General features: G+C 37.0%; 2 protein-coding genes across 5 annotated transcripts in view; both read left to right on the top strand.

Moving 5' to 3' along the window:
- LOC123696966 (lysine-specific demethylase 3A-like) overlaps window positions 1–10,630 on the top strand; it is a 132,273-nt gene extending 121,643 nt beyond the window's left edge. For all 4 annotated transcript variants that reach the window (XM_045643365.1, XM_045643364.1, XM_045643367.1 and 1 more), the window contains 8 exons: window positions 3,062–3,266; window positions 3,456–5,603; window positions 5,689–5,836; window positions 6,115–6,245; window positions 6,688–6,779; window positions 7,703–7,916; window positions 8,245–8,769; window positions 8,956–10,630. In XM_045643365.1, coding sequence (XP_045499321.1) covers window positions 3,062–3,266; window positions 3,456–5,603; window positions 5,689–5,836; window positions 6,115–6,245; window positions 6,688–6,779; window positions 7,703–7,916; window positions 8,245–8,769; window positions 8,956–9,993 — 4,501 coding nt within the window. In that variant the 3' untranslated portion in view covers window positions 9,994–10,630. The remainder of the gene's footprint in view (window positions 1–3,061; window positions 3,267–3,455; window positions 5,604–5,688; window positions 5,837–6,114; window positions 6,246–6,687; window positions 6,780–7,702; window positions 7,917–8,244; window positions 8,770–8,955) is intronic.
- A 2,169-nt stretch (window positions 10,631–12,799) lies between these two features.
- Window positions 12,800–16,837, top strand: LOC123696907. Its single transcript, XM_045643296.1, has 3 exons — window positions 12,800–12,933; window positions 14,260–14,463; window positions 16,598–16,837. Exons 1-3 carry the CDS (start codon window positions 12,906–12,908, stop codon window positions 16,654–16,656), a joined length of 291 nt encoding a protein of 96 aa, XP_045499252.1. The 5' UTR covers window positions 12,800–12,905; the 3' UTR covers window positions 16,657–16,837.
- The last annotated feature ends 1,086 nt before the right edge of the window (window positions 16,838–17,923 follow it).

Raw genomic sequence — 17,923 nt, 5'->3', positions numbered from 1 at the left:
ATTATAATCCACCGACACCAGTTTAAAATAAAAAAAAAAAAGTTTTTACAGTGTTAAATTGAACAAAATAATTAAACAAAAATACAGTTTTTACGCGACTTCCAAGTTTATTTACTGATATTAATATCTTGAAGGTCATTTTAATTTAAATATTTAGTAAAAAGAACAATTATTATAATAATAATTCGTAAATGTTAATAGTTGATGTTATTACTTTAATTTTAAAGGTGTTTGCCTTATATTTATTGATCGACGATATTTTATACCTACTGTCATTATTGTATTTATTGAAGTGAAACTTACTATACTTACGCGAACTATTGAATAAGTCGCGTTGTGGGAATACCGTCACGTCATGGAGTAAGGCGACGATCTTGTTTCTTTGAATCTTGCCAAAGAAGTTTCACTTATTTTTTTGACTGTAATTACAGTATGTAATTACATCTCTTTTATTTTTTAAAGTCCTAGACTATTTTTAAACTGATTGTTACCTTATTTATAGTTAATCCAAAAATGTATCGCTCAGAATTAATTAATCGCGCTCGTCAGTAATCAACCTTGTTATGAAATAAATTGATATACAAAATTAATTTTCCTTCGGTTTTATATATATTTTTGTTTTTAAATGTAAATAATATATTTTTAAATTTTTCAAGCAGGTGTACGGAAATATGTCTAAGAAATATTATTTAATATTTACCATAATACACAATTTATGCTAGTTATGTCGATTGTATTTCTTCAATAAAATCTATTACATATTACTTAGCTTATTCACACAATCTTAAGAAAATTGTAGATTTCTTCATAAGAAAGTATGATTGATGTTTAATTTTTGTGCTACAATATTCCATATTAATTAATTTATGTACCTAGTATAAAAGTATGTGTACATATACCTACTATACTGTTGATAAATCCTCCGTGATAAGAATCGAGTCGGAAATTTTTATCACCGTACAAAATATTTGTGTATGGATTTTAAAATACTTTAAATTTTATATAATAATATGCAAATGATAACGCAATTTAGGTTCGTAAAAACCAAAGCGATAAAATTCTTAAAAATAAATACAAGATAAAATAAAGTGAAACAAAAACATTGAGACTGTATGAAATACCGTTGTGGATCAAGGTGAGAGAAACGGATATTTACTGGTTTTTATCTTATATTAATGTTTCTCACAATTTCTCATTAATAAATTATTATTTTTTTTATCCATTATTGTTGTGCAATCTAAAGCATGAGCACTACTGTGAGCACTACAAAGGTGAAAGAATCACAGACTATAAAACACAAAAACATAACAATGAATCAACGTAGTGATTACTGAAAGAAATATTGTATTGGATGAACTGTGGATGAAAATGATACATGTCTTCTTCTATTCGTTTCTGTAGATTGTATAAAAACTGTTAAAATGCCTCTAAAATATTTTTTCTTTTGAAATTTTGAATATAATGTATGTACATTATTATACAAAAAATAGAATAAAAGACGGTATGCCGTATGAATATATTATATTTCGCTACTAAAATCTTAACTGGAAATTAGCATTTAGTATTCTACGAATTTAAAATGAAACCAAGCGTAAAACTTACTTTCACTTTTGCGCAAATAATAATGAACTTTAATTTTATTGTTATTCAGGACTTTCTAAAGGCTATAAAGCCACTTATATAAAAAAAAATCACTAAAGACAGGTGTGCGCAGCTGATTTTTTTATGAACATATCTTCAAGGGTTCCTTTTGTGTGATATTTTTTGCGATCTACAATAACATCCGGCATTTTATTCATTGTGTTCATTTAAATCGATTGTATAGAACATTTTTAATGAACATTTTGTAAAAAAAGCGTTTCTCATAAAATACAGTACCAATAGGTACGAATAGACGTGAAAATATTCTTCACAGTTTGATTTATGTTTTTATATGTTTCACATACAGTATTGAAATGTTTGTATTCTTATTAAAATTCTATCAATGCCAAACAATAATTAAACCCTTAAATTAGGCAATAACATTATCACAAAGCAAAAATTGGCTAAACTTAGCGAAAATAAGCTATTAAGTATAGTGATAGATTTTATTTATATAGTTTCGATAAACTAAAATAATATTATGTAATTTATGTTGTTTACGTAATCCTATCAACATTTTAAGAATACTTTTTTTTGTTACCGTATCTAGGTAAATAATATTGATCAATGTTTACAGAATATGTATCACATCTGAAAGTTGAAAACAAAATTTTTTTATTATAGTTATTCGCATAATTGCTTTAAATTTACAACGTGGGTTATATAATGTTGTTTACAACCTTGGTCGTTAATATTTTAATCACATTTTAATGAAATATTTATGTAGATTAAAAAAACGGACGTGTCATTATAAAAAAGGTTTATCTTAACTTGCAATAAATTATTATCTTGATCAGAGATAATAGAGTTACGTGATGACTCGTTTTGTCACGTTATGTCAAGATAATTGTGTTATCGGCTGTGGTTATCGGAAATAACCTATTGGATTCTTCGTATTATTTATTAAGATTGTTTAAATGTACAATTTTATCGCATGACCGTATTTTCTTTATCGGAATCAAGTAAACATTATTCGTTTATACTTTTCTTATCTATAGTTACTCGACAAACGTTTAAGTATTGCGACATCGGTGAGATATTGAAGTCATTTATATTTCCTTACTCCAACGTGGCGATGTTGACCTTGACCCACATTATATACTTTATGCAAATGATATCGTAAACAAAATCTTTCAACTGATGCCCTTGACTTACCGCATTTTCTAGGAAGTGATCTAACTTCCGTTCTTACTATTGTTTTGGACATTCAATAATACAATATGTTTTATTCGGATGGTTAAGAAAACTTACACGAAATATTTATACAGGAAACCGTACCAATTACCAATTGCTTTAGTTTTATTAATATTCTGGACACGTGATTCGTGAGTCTCGATAATAAATAAAAAAAAACAAAATTGTTATAAATTTTCATTCACATTAGGAGGTATAAATAAACAATGTTACTTTTTATCCGCAGGGAACGAAGGGAACAGGATCAGAGGGATTTACTTGAGAAACAGCAGAAAGAGAAAGAAAGAGAACGGATAGAAAGGGAGAGAGAACGTGAACGGGAGAGGGAGAAACAAGAGAGGGAAGAAAAGGAGAGGAGAGAACAAGAAAATGCGGCGTCGAAATTAGTATCGAGGCATTTTGAAGAATCATTGAGGCTCGCTAATCAGAAGGTAGATATTATCTTCAATTTTATTGAAAAGTAATTTTGGTCGATAAATATATTTACGAAAAACACTTTGATTGTAATAATATCATTTAATATTAATTAATCCTTGGCCTCAATTCGTTTACTTGTAATATTATTTTTAATAACTTATTATTATGAGGTCACATCAGTAAGAATTCGTTTTCTTTTATAGCGGGAACGCAGTATGTCGTGGTCGCTTCTGAATAACATAGCGCCGAATCGAGGAGGAGGACCGGAACACGATAGGCTTCGAGCGCAAGAGCGCGCGTATTATTCACCGCCCTCGCATCCACCGGACAGGCTCTCGCAGGCTGAATATGCACACGCACAGCACGCCTCTCACGCACCACATGCTCCACATTCGCAGCATACCCCTAGACATCCTCTTGCAAAACCGGACAAACCTCCACCGCATTCTGTCCTGCCCAAGGGAGAACCTAACTTCGCCTCTTATAATTACCCTCCTTATCGTTACGATAAACTCAAAGATCCGCACTTACCGGCGCCGCCTCCCTTAGTCCCCGAAAAAAATTCTGTGATAGTCAAACACGACGCCAAACAGATCCACCTAGAGCAAAAGCACCCCTATCCTAGTAAGCCAAGAAGCGAGCCGCCCCCGCACTACCTCTCGCGGCCGTACCGGACCGGCCTGTCGCCGCACGCGCCGCCGCACCCGCACCCGGCTCTGCAGACGTCGCCTCACGCGGCTCTTCCAGCTCAGGATAAAAATCGCCGGTTATATCAGCCTCCTCCGCCCCAGCGGTCACCCGCCGCTTACTACCAAACCGCCCCACCCGTTAAACCCAAAGTTTCAAGTCCGGCGCCACCTCACATTTACGGCAAACCCAGTAATTCACCTAGCCCCGCACACTTCGGTGTGGCGGGTGAACCACCTCTTCCATTGACGAAGGCGGAACTCCCCCCGGTACCTTACCCTCCTCCTTCAGCGTATTCACCGGCTCCCCGGACTAGGCCTCCTCCAGTCGCTCATTCGCGAACACCGGAACCTCGCCCGATACCACGAGCGCACGGTGACACGGCTACCTCCACGTCTCCGTGCCAAACGCAACCTCTCGACCTAGGCGTGACGCGAGATGATCCCGATCGGTTATCACCGAGGAGGAGATGTCCCTTCGAATCCGTCGATTCAGAAGCTAAAAGGCGGCGGCTCGAAAGTCCCGCACCGGAGCCATTAATAGCGGCAGCGGCGAGCGTCGGTCGAACTCCTCTGGGTTCCGAACCTGCGCCGCAAGCGCCGGGTCCCCCCTGCGATGTCAGAGTTCCCTCTGCTGACGGTAGCATAGAAACACCAGAGAAGGCCGCCGGCGCTTCACCGGCACCTCAAATAACGCCATCGGCGAGTCCAGCACCCGTTACGACGCCAGTACCACAGATAGCCGCATCACCTCCAATTAGTTTAGCACCTCCGACGACGTCGACACCGCCAGCTCCGCCGGCGACGCCACCAGTGACGACTGTCGCAGATAGTGAAACACCAGCTAAAATAGCTTCTCCTAGCCCCCGAGATGGCGCAGCGCCCGTTCGACATCTAGGAAAGAAAGCCTGGTTGCAGAGACACGAAACTGCTCCTATCGGTGAAGGCGACTGCTCCGGTGGAGGAGGAACTTGTATAACCCTGCCTATGACCTTAAGCCGTATGTCTGAACCGGACGATTCTAGCTCAAATATTGTCGTCCCGGTGGCGGCGAAATCCATTCAAAGAGGGGCGCGTAAAACGTCAAAACCCAGAAAGCCAAAGGAAGTCAACGGTCGAGTGGACGACGCGGAAGAGGACAGTTCCAGTTCAGACAGAGAGCCGAGCTCGCCGCCCAAGCGCAAACCGCCAAAAGCGAAGCGGAAAAAAGGGGCGGTGAAGAAGGCGAACGACGAACCGAAGAAGAAGAAAGCGTCCGAAAGTGGTAGTGAAAGTGATAAAGAGAGTGATGACAAAGACTCTGACTCGGGCGGCAGTGGCAGCGGCAGCGGGAGCACGTCCAGCAAGCGCGGCGGCAGCAGGGCGCGGGGGCGCGGGTCGCGGGGCGGGGGGCGCGGCGGCCGGCGGCGGGAGGACCCCCCGCGCCGAACGCCCTCCGCCGCGCGCCCCAAGCCCAGCTCCGAGTCGTTCCTGCAGAACGGCCCGTGTTTCGAAGTGGCCCCGCGCCTCGCCAAGTGCCGCGAGTGCCGCTGGTCGCCCGCTCAACGCGACAAAGATATGCCGAACATATTTTGCCGCTTCTACGCTTTTCGAAGACTGAAATACGCAAAGAATAGACAATTAGCTATAGCCGGATTTTCCGATCCGTATAAGGATGCCGAAGAGGTATGTATCGTTTGTTAACACATTCTTAATTTGGTTTAATTTTGATGTGAATGTAGTACTAATGATTCACTTTGTTTGTCAACAGGAGGATAATAAACTATGGTTATCATCATCAGCGGGTGCCGCTGAATTAGACATAGAAATGAGTTGCTTCTTATTGAGAGAAATTGGAGACCAATTCTGTGAATTGTTACAACAAGAAAAAGAAGCAGAATCACATCATTTAAATGAAGGTACTTTCATTATTTTAGTAACTGTTTTTTTTTCTTTTTGAATAATTTATAGGAAAATCTATCAGAATTATGTTGTAATTTATTCTTTATCAATTGGTTACTAAACAAGGAAGATATCTATATCGACTAGAAAACAATTCGGACAATTTTGCCTTATCTGATATCTGTTTATCGAATGTTTGTCTAGATATTTTCATAGCTGATAAGCGTTATAGTGAGAAAAATATGTTGACTACAGTAAATAAGTGTTTAGATTATAATGTGTATTATTATTGCAGATAAGACGATAGCATGGAAACGAGTTGTGCAAGGCGTACGGGAGATCTGCGACGTTTGTGAAACTACGCTGTTTAACTTCCATTGGACTTGTGGCAAATGTGGTTTCGTCGTCTGCCTCGATTGCTATAAGGTGAGCCATATAAAAATTATAAAAGAAATAAATATAATAAACGAGTAAAAAGAAATTGCACAATGATTCTTGAAACAAGAAGCGATAAAAATACCAACACGATAAAGGTTTCCTTAATATATTTATATAAAATATAGTTAGGTATCACTTCAAACCTTGAGTCATTCCATTATTAAAAAAAAACTTCTCAAGCTATAAATAAGGATAAAGAAGAGGCAAAGAAAAACCATTTTACTAATTTGTATGCAAATGATCGTAATGTGACCTTGCATATAAATTACACGTAACTTTCCTTCTTTGTTGCTTGCTTTGTTACTATAGGCCATTGTTTTGTTTAAAACGTGTTTTGAATAAATTCATGTTTATTATTAGGTTAAAACTTTATGCAAATTGAATTGGTATAAATATTATTTTGTATTAAATTAGAATATTTTAATTTCAGTCAAGAGCGTCGGGCGAATCTGGTGGAAGTCCAGCTAGTGATACCAATAATTCAACAAATGCGGCCACGAATGGCGAAAGAGATACATTCGGGTAAGAATTTTGTTATATATATTAAGTATATTATACTAGACTAGGTAAAAAAATAGGAATTCTAAAAAGCATTTTTTTTTTTTGGATTTCTAAAGCGTTAAAATTAATTTGTAAAACCCAAGAATTTTTGAATAAACATTGCGAAATCGGTTCAATAGATGTTTTCGTTATTATTTTTGTAGATAATGAAAATAGATATTAAAAAACATCCGATAACTCAAGTAATCAATAATAATAATTATTATTTATTACTTGAGTTATCGTAGTAGGCATTTATTGTTATCAGTTAAATTTAATTATAAACGATGTTGTTATCGTAGTGGAACTAATCTTGTAGCCTTTTAAAATGTCATTGTTATAAAGGCTATTTCTAGAATGATTTATTTTTTGATAAATATATATGTGCATAATTTTACATAAAGGCCATGTTATACTCACGTCATGCATAGGTTTAATATTTAGGCATTATTTAGGCTTAAAATTCAAGAAGACAGAGAATAAAAGTAAAACAAACATTATTATGAACTGTTTGTTATTTGAATCTGATTCCTTAATATATAAAAAAAACTTGCCGAATCATTTATTTAAAACAACACGTACACTTAAACCACCAAATAATTACATCTAGCCTCTGAACATCGTTGTTTATAACACCGTGTACACCGTGTACACTCATTCCGTCCTTTTACAGTTATTGTCACTACATATCCAAAGAATTCACTCTGCTAAAGCCCTCCATGTAATTATTTTGTCGTGTAGAAATGGCCGCTGCACGTTGTAATTATGTATAATATCATACCAAATGATCCCTCCTATTACAGCTGGATCACCCAATACAACCAATAATAATCAATTAACGCTGACCAGTTAGCTCACCCAAAACAACCAGTAATAATGAATTAATATTTTTTATCCTTTTCCAGTTGGCTAACCTGCACGTCAGGCGGCGCGCACCCGCTCCGCCGTTTGCTGCTCACGCAGATAGCGGCGGGCGGCGCGCTGGCGGCGGCGGCGGCGCGGGCTCACCGCGCGCGCGCCGCCTTCAGCCTGCCGCCCTGCGCCTGCGGGCTGGCCGCCGCCGCGCCGCCCTCCCAGCGCGCGGCCGCCAGGCGCCTGCTGCAACAGGCGCTGCAGAAGGTGGCTAGTGCTATTTGATATTACGCTTTCCAGCCTGGATATATAAAATTATGTACTATATGATCATATTGAACGACCATCTTTATAGTTTCCATTAACATCTTTCTATTATTACTTTGTATGTTTAAAAAAAATCAGTGTGTACTTTTATAAAATCAAATTTTATAGAATTTATTTATACACTAGATGAAATATAATATTAAAATCTCTTAAATTGATCTTAATTTATTCTCAATTGTTTATAATTGCAATTTAATATGGCTCATGAAACTGTTATGTAGTAGAAAACTATTAGCTTATTCCAAATATTTTTATTTCTTTGTTACAGAACATCAAAAAAGAGGATGTAAAAGAAGAGAACAGCCCCACCAACGGCTCGTCACCAGTGAAATCCGAGAACGGCAAGACCGGCAGCTCAATAGTCAGCTGGCTCTCGGACATACCGCTAAAAACGGAAACAAAAACAGAAAAGTCCGACTCGAGTTCCTCAGATTCAGAAGAGAGTGGAAACTTCTCGACGTTACGCGAGCTGTTAATACGACCTGCCCCGGAAGGCGGTGAAGCGCAGCCTAAGAAAAAACAAAAGAAGAACAAGAGTGACTTACTCGATGACGTCATATCAAGCGTCATAGATGAGAAGAAAGACGACGACGCGGAAGTGAAGCCGTTCGCGTTGTCCAACGTTGTGAAGCGGTACGAGCGCGGGCGGGGCCGGGAGGAGCTGCCCGTGCGCATCATGACGCTCACCGAGTCGAAGGTGCTGTACCCCGACGTGCCGCACTCGTGGCTCTGCGACGGGAAACTGCTGCACCTCACTGACCCCACTCATCCCGGGAACTACAAACCCTTCCAGGTAATTGTTGTTTTATAGTAACTGTGTAATATTTACATAATATACAAAGTATTTAATTTAAGTTAGCACTTTTGATTTTATAAGAACAAGAAAATGAGTTTGAGTAGGTTTTAAAATAAATTATATATAAACTCATTTTTATAGTTTGAACAATAATAATAACACTGTATTTTATATTTGTTTTAGGATCAATGGAAACGTGGACAACCAGTACTCGTTTCGGACGTGTCCAGCCTACTCGACAAAGACCTGTGGTCGCCCGAGAGTTTCTCCAGAGATTTCGGCGACACGAGAGTCGACCTCGTGAACTGCGCGTCCGGCCTGGTGGTCCCCAACCAACCCGGCAAGAAGTTCTGGGACGGCTTCGAGCTCGTCGCCAAGAGACTGCGCGACGAACGGGGAGCCCCCATGGTGCTCAAAGTGAAAGACTGGCCGCCCGGCGAAGACTTCGCCGAGCTGCTGCCCACGCGGTTCGACGACCTCATGCGCGTGCTGCCGCTCAGCGAGTACACGTCGCGCAACGGCAAGCTCAACCTCGCCGCGCGGCTGCCCGACTGCTTCGTGCGGCCCGACCTCGGGCCCAAGATGTACACGGCGTACGGCGGCGCCGGCGGCACCACCAACCTGCACCTGGACGTGAGCGACGCCGTCAACGTGATGGTGCACGCGAGCGCGCCGGGCGACGCGCCCGAGCGCGCGCGCGAGGCGGCCCGCGCGGCCGAGGAGGCCGGCGTGGACCTGCTGTCCCGCAAGCGCGCGCGCGTGCGCCCGCCCGCCGCGCTGTGGCACATCTACGCGGCGCGCGACGCGGACAAGATCCGCGACTTCCTAGTCCGGGCCGAGGTGGAGCGCGGCGCGCGGCCGCGGGCGGCGCACGACCCCGTGCACGACCAGACGTGGTACCTGGACGCGGCGCTGCGCGAGCGCCTGTACCGCGAGTACGGCGTGGAGGGCTACGCCGTGCTGCAGTGCCCGGGCGACGCCGTGTTCGTGCCGGCCGGCGCGCCGCACCAGGTGCGCAACCTGCTCGACTGCATCAAGGTGGCGGAGGACTTCGTGTCGCCCGAGAACGTGTCGCGCTGCTTCGAGCTGGCGCAGCAGTTCCGCCGGCTGTCGCGGCAGCACGCCAACAAGGAGGACAAGCTGCAGATCAAGAACATCGTGTACCACGCGGTGAAGGACTCGCTCTGCTGCCTCGAGGAGGCGCTCGCCGACGCCAAGTGAGGGGCCCCGGGCTCCCGCATCTGATCTCAACTTCGAACGTAACGATATCGTTAAGTTCCGCATTTAACGTAAGATTGGAGCGAGTGTGATAGCGCTGTGCGCCGTGTGAGAGAGCCGTGGAGCGCGGAGCGGATAGTGTACCAGTTTTGTGTGTAAATGTACTCGAAATGTGATTTAGTCCGACGACCGCGTTCGGAGCATGTGCAATGTAAATTAGTCTGAATATGGTGATATTGTTGAGGTGTGGATATGTTTTATGTTCCTTAATCGAAATACAAATAAACTCTTCTGGTTATTGATACAGCTTAATTGTAGCTATAGTGATATGTATGTATTGTGTAAATTTTTTAATTCGAATTCCATCGAGTACATATTAAGAAGTCTTGTAATTTTAAGTTATTATATTGAAATAAAAACGTATTCGCTCGAAGCATTGTACATTAAACACGGCGTGTAGATAAGTTTCTCCTATATTAGATTTCTCAATTCGGTTGGTATGTTACAGAATGAATAGTTAAACAAAATATGTGACAATTTTATTTTGTCCTTATTGCTGTATTAGATGAAAGCAAGTTTTTTTTTGTACTGTGTATATTATGTATGGTTATAAGTTGGAATAAAAAAGATGTTTATATTATGATTGTTTTTTATTTTTCCTACGTATTTCAAAATATAAAAGTAATTAAAACAATAACTGAAAATGTAAGAGACACAAAAAACACGAATCATAATCTATTTTAAATTCAATAGTTTCTTTAGCTAAATATCAAAGGTCTTAACGTTTTTAGTGGTTCTTATCTGAAAGTAGAGTAAAACTAGTTTAAAATAGATTTTGAATTACCATGTTTTCAAACTTGTGTAAATAGGTTCATAACAACAGCAACCAATCGATTATATTCGTAAATGAACTAATTCTACAGTTCATTGTCTAGATGTCAAATATAAAGAAATAAAAAAGTTGGTCAGTATTAAGGGAATAATTTAAAGATCATAATATTTTATTATATTACACTCTGACACACAAAGTAGACAATGTGAACACTGCCATCTATGGGTAGATGGCGAAACTAATTTTGATTTACGTAGTACTGCTATTTGACAATAGATGGCGCTTCACTATTATAATTTAACGCCATCTAGAGGAAACTGTAAAAACTACTCTTTGTCTAATATTTATTTTGCTTTTGGCTGTGATTTTAAGCAATAAACTTATCATAAGAAAAAAAGAAAATCTTTAAACCTTAAAAATGGCTGACAATTATCAGGTCTAGATATTGACGAAATTTGCAAATAAAATTGTTTAAAAGTTTGCTAACACAATATACATAGGCGTTATAAAATAAATAGTAATGTGCCTTAGCCTTAGCTAAGCTACTAGCTATTATTCTGTGCTTTAGCCTTTACCTTGTTTTTAGCAATGCCTCGAAAATTGCGAAAAACAAGCTAAATGTAAAAAGTAATCTATATCACTACATAGCATGGACCCAATATACTATTGGTCCATGCTACATAGTATAGAACAATGTTGTCCCTGTCAATCCGTCCCTGCATGCACTTTTAAAAACTACGAAATGGATTCTGATGCAGGCGAAGCCGCGGGCCGAAAGCTAGTTTACAATATCTATCATCATTTGCTAAATAAAGGCCATGTCTTCAAGCCATTGACGAGCTTTACTATATTTTCATCTTTGTAAAGTACCTACGTGAATAAGAGTAGGTATAATAAATCGATAATCTCCTTTGTGTCTATGCAAAGATAACTGAGAGGTCATGACAAACACACGAATAAAGTTTATTGATCCTACAAACCCGATTTTAATGATTTTAATGGCATGCATGCAATCTCATATTTTAAAGAACGTTTTTCGATTGCATATATATTAGTATAACATAAGTATCAAAATTTAAGTTTTTACAAATCTTTTCACAATATGTAAGGGTTTTACGAGATGGAACAAGGGGTGAAATAAAATAATTCCTCATTAGGTATGACACATAAGGGGTGAAACTTGTAACTGTTCTGATACTGTGTATATGCGCATTCCTAATTATTATTCTATAACGATATGAGGATGTAGTCTTAAGCCTGATTCCCACGACATGTTTGCTTCACAAACCCGACCGCGCCACACCATACCACATGCCATGGGAATCGGCGCGCTTGTGGTAGTTTGACGATGTTTGCCGACGCATGTGCTATCCATCGGAAGTCGGTAAGATCAAAGGTGCGCGCTTGGCGCGGTGCGACGGCGTTGGTCGACGTCCGTCGGGGCTTGCCGTCTGTAGCGCGTCATTGTTCGGAACCGTACGATAATTATTATTATCGTACAAATACGTCATCTCTTCAACGAGCTGTAATATTTTTATTTATACATAGTTATGTATTATGTATCATGTATGATATGTATGTATGTAAGTATATATGTGTATGTATGTGTATTTATAGCATGTATTTATAGATATTGTTTTTACTTATTTATTTATTATTAGGTATCTATTTTTATATATATACGTATATAATATGTATATGTACATATTTTTATTTATTTTTTTTTCTCCTTTTAAATCAAACACCACCCATCTAATTTTAATTAACATCTTGTAATGACCCACAGATTAGGTAGGTATTAGAATATTTTTTATATTATGTTTTGTCTTTGCCAAGTTCATTAAATTGGCTTAAAAGTAAACAAACGACATACCTACCTATATGCATATCGCATTGTGAATTCGCAACCAACAGTTCCCTCATTATAATACTTGATTCGCGAATATATTTTTTAACAAACTAAATTACTGTTGGTGACGTGATAATGTGATCTCAGGCACTGACCAGGATATAAAGAGAATCTGACCCCCACCACTGTTAGTTTACCTTTAGTGAGCGCAGAGCAGAGAGACCCGTTTATAATATGAAGTCCATAACTGTATTTTTATTTGGTGAGTATTTTTATGATTTTATTTAAAAGCCGATATATTCTTGAACTTTCTTATTATTTACCTCTTATCATCCATATTTACAGCGATTATACATAATAAATGCTATTATTTATCTTACTTACTATTCAGTTACAATACAGATGAGATTACTTTATAAGCACATCGTTGAAGAGAATATTCTTGTATGAAATGAGTATTATCGGAAATCTAAATAGGTAATAATTAATTAAAAGTACGTGTAATTTTTTTGGATGATAATCCTGAGACCCAACATATTTTAATCGTCAAATAATTGTATTTTATAATGAGGCTTAGAACAAATTATTCTTTCTTTGAATTTACATAGGTACCTACTGCATCCTCCTATCTGGGGTCAATTTGCCCGGGGCATCCACACTTCGTGGCAATTCCCACTTGTATTATTTTAACGTTTTAATCATATGATAAATTAAATTGCTCGAAACAATTCAATTGTTTAATTTATTTTATTTATCTTAGAATTGTGTATAAACAGTAACACTTTTTCCCAATGAAGTTGTTCAGTTTTCATGTTTTCTTATTGAATTTTTTGTTCTCTGAAACCTACTTTGCACCACAATTCAATTCGAATACCGCCGTGAAACGACTAACTATATTTTTTGATGATCATTAACAGCTTCCTAGCAGATATTAGCGAAACCTATATACTTATTGTAATACTATGCTATAGATTACTATAGCTTATTAGATATTTACATACGTCTATAGAAGCTTCATTATTTAACAAACTAGGTAGCAATAACTGGAGCGACTTGATGCGTCTTCCTGTCGTTATTTGATGAAGTCTAATTTGTGACCCTACATGTCTCGTTACAGTCATGTTAGCACAAGGTCTCCTAGATACTTATGGTGTTAGTGAAATGAGATTTAAATTGGATAAATCAGAGCTCATAATAATAAAGGTTAGGTACCTCTTTTGTCAAAGATACTAGTTATACATGAAGTCATGTTATTTTTTTATCGTCATGTAATGGGTTAAAACTTTTATATGATAAATTAACACGTGATAAGGCGAAAATCCATATTTTTACCAATATGTACTTACATACATATTTACAGTAAACCAATTAGGATTTTGAGATGAAGTACTTAACCCTAGATACTTACCCTAGATCACTTCTAAGTGATAAGGCCACCTAATAAACTATTCTGTTTTTTATTGTGTATAAGTACTTATATTAGCAATAAGTTTCCCATGTATAGTTTTAGTGAAGAGTAAATAAAACCTACTACCTATTCTTTTAAATCGTTGTACAATCGTTAACATTTATGACAAAAATGTTTCAGTGGCCCTCATAGTGGCGGTATCATGCCGTCCCGACAAGCCCGACTTGAAGCAACTGAAAGCAGACGCGGCCCGCAAGAAGGCTTGCATGCACGATTGCTCCCACGAAAAGTTTGAGCCAATCTGCGCGGGAAAACAGGGAGAAAAACCCAAGTCTTTTGGCAGTGAATGTGTCATGAACAACTACAACTGCGAGAATAAGGACAGTTAGTATCTTTAATTCATATTTGGTATGATATTGTCCACGATATTGTGTTGTTTATTTAACCTAAATGAAAGAAAAGCTTGCAATTTTCACCATTAATTGCAAGCTATTTGATTTTAATTCGTGAAAGACAGGCAGATTATTTGTGTGTCATTTTAAATCTTTGCGCAGTTTGTACACTTTCTTATATTTTCAATTTTCATTCGTTATTGTCACTGCTGCTTCAAAAGCTGCTAAACCAACTGACTTTTTGACTTTAAGTCGCCAAATTTAATTAGAAGATAGCTCATAGCAGGTCCAACAGGAACAAATAACTCATACCTGCCTATAAAAGTTTATTCTCTTAAATTATGCTCATGTGAACATATTATGACAGACATCACAAAGAATTACCATTTCCTCATTCAAGCCTTGTACGTGTTAATGATCCTAATGACTTTGACCACTGTATTTCTTTATTTCAATGGTGTTTCAATGAATTCACCAGTCTAGTAACATTGGCGTATTTCTATGAATTTCGATGTAAATAACATTGCATGTTTATCGAACCGTATCGTGATGTAAGCGAGCAGGCATTGTTTGTAAACCGGTGGTGATTCATGTTACCTTGATTTCAATATAAACCTTACAAATGGGTTAATCTAGATCATGCATTATGACTGTACCTGTGTCTTTGTTTACTGAGTTATGATTATTATTATAGTATAGTATTATCGTTTTCGGTTAAAGTTTCTTCCAAGTTATTGTATTTCTTCGTTATTTTTCCCTTGACCTTAGAACATTTTTTTCAAATTCTCCACATAAAATATTTTAACTTAAAATATTATAACCAAAATATTCAAAGGCTCTGTTGAAAAAACAACATTTCTCGTTCGACTCCGTTCAATTGAGCTACGCAAGAAATGCAATTTTTACTACCTAATAAAGAATATTATATACTCTTGGGCAAAAACTTGGCAGAATTTTGGCACTTGCGGCTCGCTAACGAATTGAAAACATTTTAGTGGAAGAAGCAATTACTCTATCGGTCTATGCGATATTAAAGAACTTTTCTAAAATGTAATAAATCATTTAATATACAGGGGAACCACTACTGAGGAACACCTTCTTTCATACTTATTTTAATACACTCATTGCGGGTCAACATCTCACCACAACACATAATATGACTACAAACCATCATAGCATTACATCACGTCACATGGCGTAAGAGCAGTATTTTTATAAAATGACTTAAGGCCTGTATCAGGTAGAATCCCCTTTTGATACCGAAAATTAACTCTAGTTATAACCGTTTTTCTTCTTAGATTCTTTATGTACATATCTAAAAAAATGTATATTATAGTTTCGAATATATGATAAAGGGCATGGTTGTTTTAATTTGTTTATTTTACAATTTAATAACACAATTAAGTGTTTAGCGACTCCCTCAAACATGTTTTTATCAAAATAATGTTTGGTAATCACAGCCGAGTTTAATAAGCTATTAAACTGTGGAATGATCTCCCTGTCACAATTAGAAAAGCTCAAACTTTCGAGACTTTCAAACGTTTACTGAATAAACATTACATTAAAAAGTGATAACTTATTGTATTTAGGTACCTATATATTTTTAATACGATATTTATTTAATATATGCTTTATGTATATATGTATGTGTGTATGTATGTTTTTATTTATAATAATTTTTATGTACTTATGTATGTGTATGTTAATGTAGGTATATTGTTTTTTTTTTTGAATTTGTTTTTTAATTACCAATCTAATACAGCTTTACCACCACCCTCTGTCATGATTTTGGTTTTTTATCTTGTGTTTGGTTGCCTGGAAGAGATGGCTACTAAAGCCATAAGGCCGCCATTTGTGCATGTCTCTCTTCTGTATATGTATGTCTTTTCCTGTTTGTAATGGTGTACAATAAAGCGTTTTCATTCATTCATTCATTCATAAGCCAACTAAAGTTACTCTGTAGTCTGTACACCCGCGCCTGATCCGCAGATTGGCTTGAACAAATAAAATAAAATATTGACCATAAATAGAAAAACAAAAACAATTTTTTCTTTGATCATACACAAAAAGTAGCAATAATTTAATTTATTTTCACATTTTTTATGATTTTTTGTGTATCATTCCAGGTCTGCAGAAGATCAGCAAGGGTGAATGCAAAGGATCCGACGGTATTCGTCTCTCATAATTTCATCACCAAGAAACCGCACGGCAAATTACTCGCTTGAAATACTCACATTTTTTTGTAGAAAATAGTAATTTTTGTGTGAACTAAGAACCGGTGAATAAACTGTATTTTTTCAATTGCAAGCTTTCATGTAATGATTTTATTTTTCATTTGTGGAAATATTAAAATGATTTAAGTTTTATTTTGTTTTCTTATTGCCATCGAAATAAGATTGTAAAATCTCAATTAGATTTAATTGAGATTTTACAAATTACAAACTTCATATTAATGCAGTAGATATTATTCATTCTTAGATAAATGTGTAAGAAATATCTAAACTGATATTTTCTCATTTGGCTATGGCTTGAGCTGAAGCTAATGAAGGTATCGAATTATACATTCCAAGCTTAGGCTATATGAAAATAACAAAATTGCCTAAATAAGTAGGAAAAGAGCATAGCCAAAAATATTTACTGCAGGGACATTGCAGAGAACATAATATACTTAGATGCATAGAAAAGATAGATACGGACAGAGGCCAGTGCCAAGTATTCTGATATCATCAAACAATTTTTTTTAAAACAATATATAAGTACGTAGTTACTTAGTTATTTATAGGTATATAAAATTTTACAATATACAAAAGGCTGTTTCTTGGGGCTCTTTTTTTGTTAGGCAGTTATTACTCTTTAAAGAACGATTAACAAAAATTCATCTCAAATAAAAAATAAAAGAAAATATTAAAGTAATAAGTACTTTGTTTGTTTCATCTAAACAAGATGCACTCATATAATAATGAGTCAAGTTAAGATACTTGCTGTAAAAACATCCTGATCTGAGTGATAATGTAAATAATATAATTAAAATGATAACAGTGTCATACTTTTGATAAGAGAATTAGATCATATTCGTTATTGGTAGAGTTGAAGACATAAACAACAACAATGTCATTTAAGACTGCTTGGCGCCGATCAATAATAGACGACTGATTTTTTTAATGAGATTTATTTTTCAGAGATAATTTGTATATTTTTCAGTGACAACACCTTTAAACTTAAGGCCTGAATCGGGTAGAATCCCCTTTTGATACCGAAAATTAACTCTAGTTATAACCGTTTATCTTCTTAGATTCTTTACACACTAAAAAAATGTATATTAAAGTTTCGAATATGATAAAGGGCATGGTTGTTTTAATTTGTTTATTTTACAATCAGGTTTTTTGGAAAAAAATCATGAACTGAGGTCGATTTTTGTACTTTAAACCAAAACGCTAAGTCAGTATAATGTC

This window comes from Colias croceus, chromosome 13 (genome assembly GCF_905220415.1).
Source record: "Colias croceus chromosome 13, ilColCroc2.1".
NCBI lineage: Eukaryota > Metazoa > Arthropoda > Insecta > Lepidoptera > Pieridae > Colias > Colias croceus.
Note: the sequence above shows the minus strand (reverse complement) of the source record. Positions and strands in the feature narration are given on the sequence as shown.

Coding starts and splice junctions, on each gene's coding strand:
- LOC123696907 (XM_045643296.1), top strand. CDS start 12,906: ATGAAGTCCATAACTGTATTTTTATTTG. Junction 12,934..14,259: donor CATAACTGTATTTTTATTTG/GTGAGTATTTTT, acceptor AAAATGTTTCAG/TGGCCCTCATAGTGGCGGTA. Junction 14,464..16,597: donor CAACTGCGAGAATAAGGACA/GTTAGTATCTTT, acceptor GTATCATTCCAG/GTCTGCAGAAGATCAGCAAG.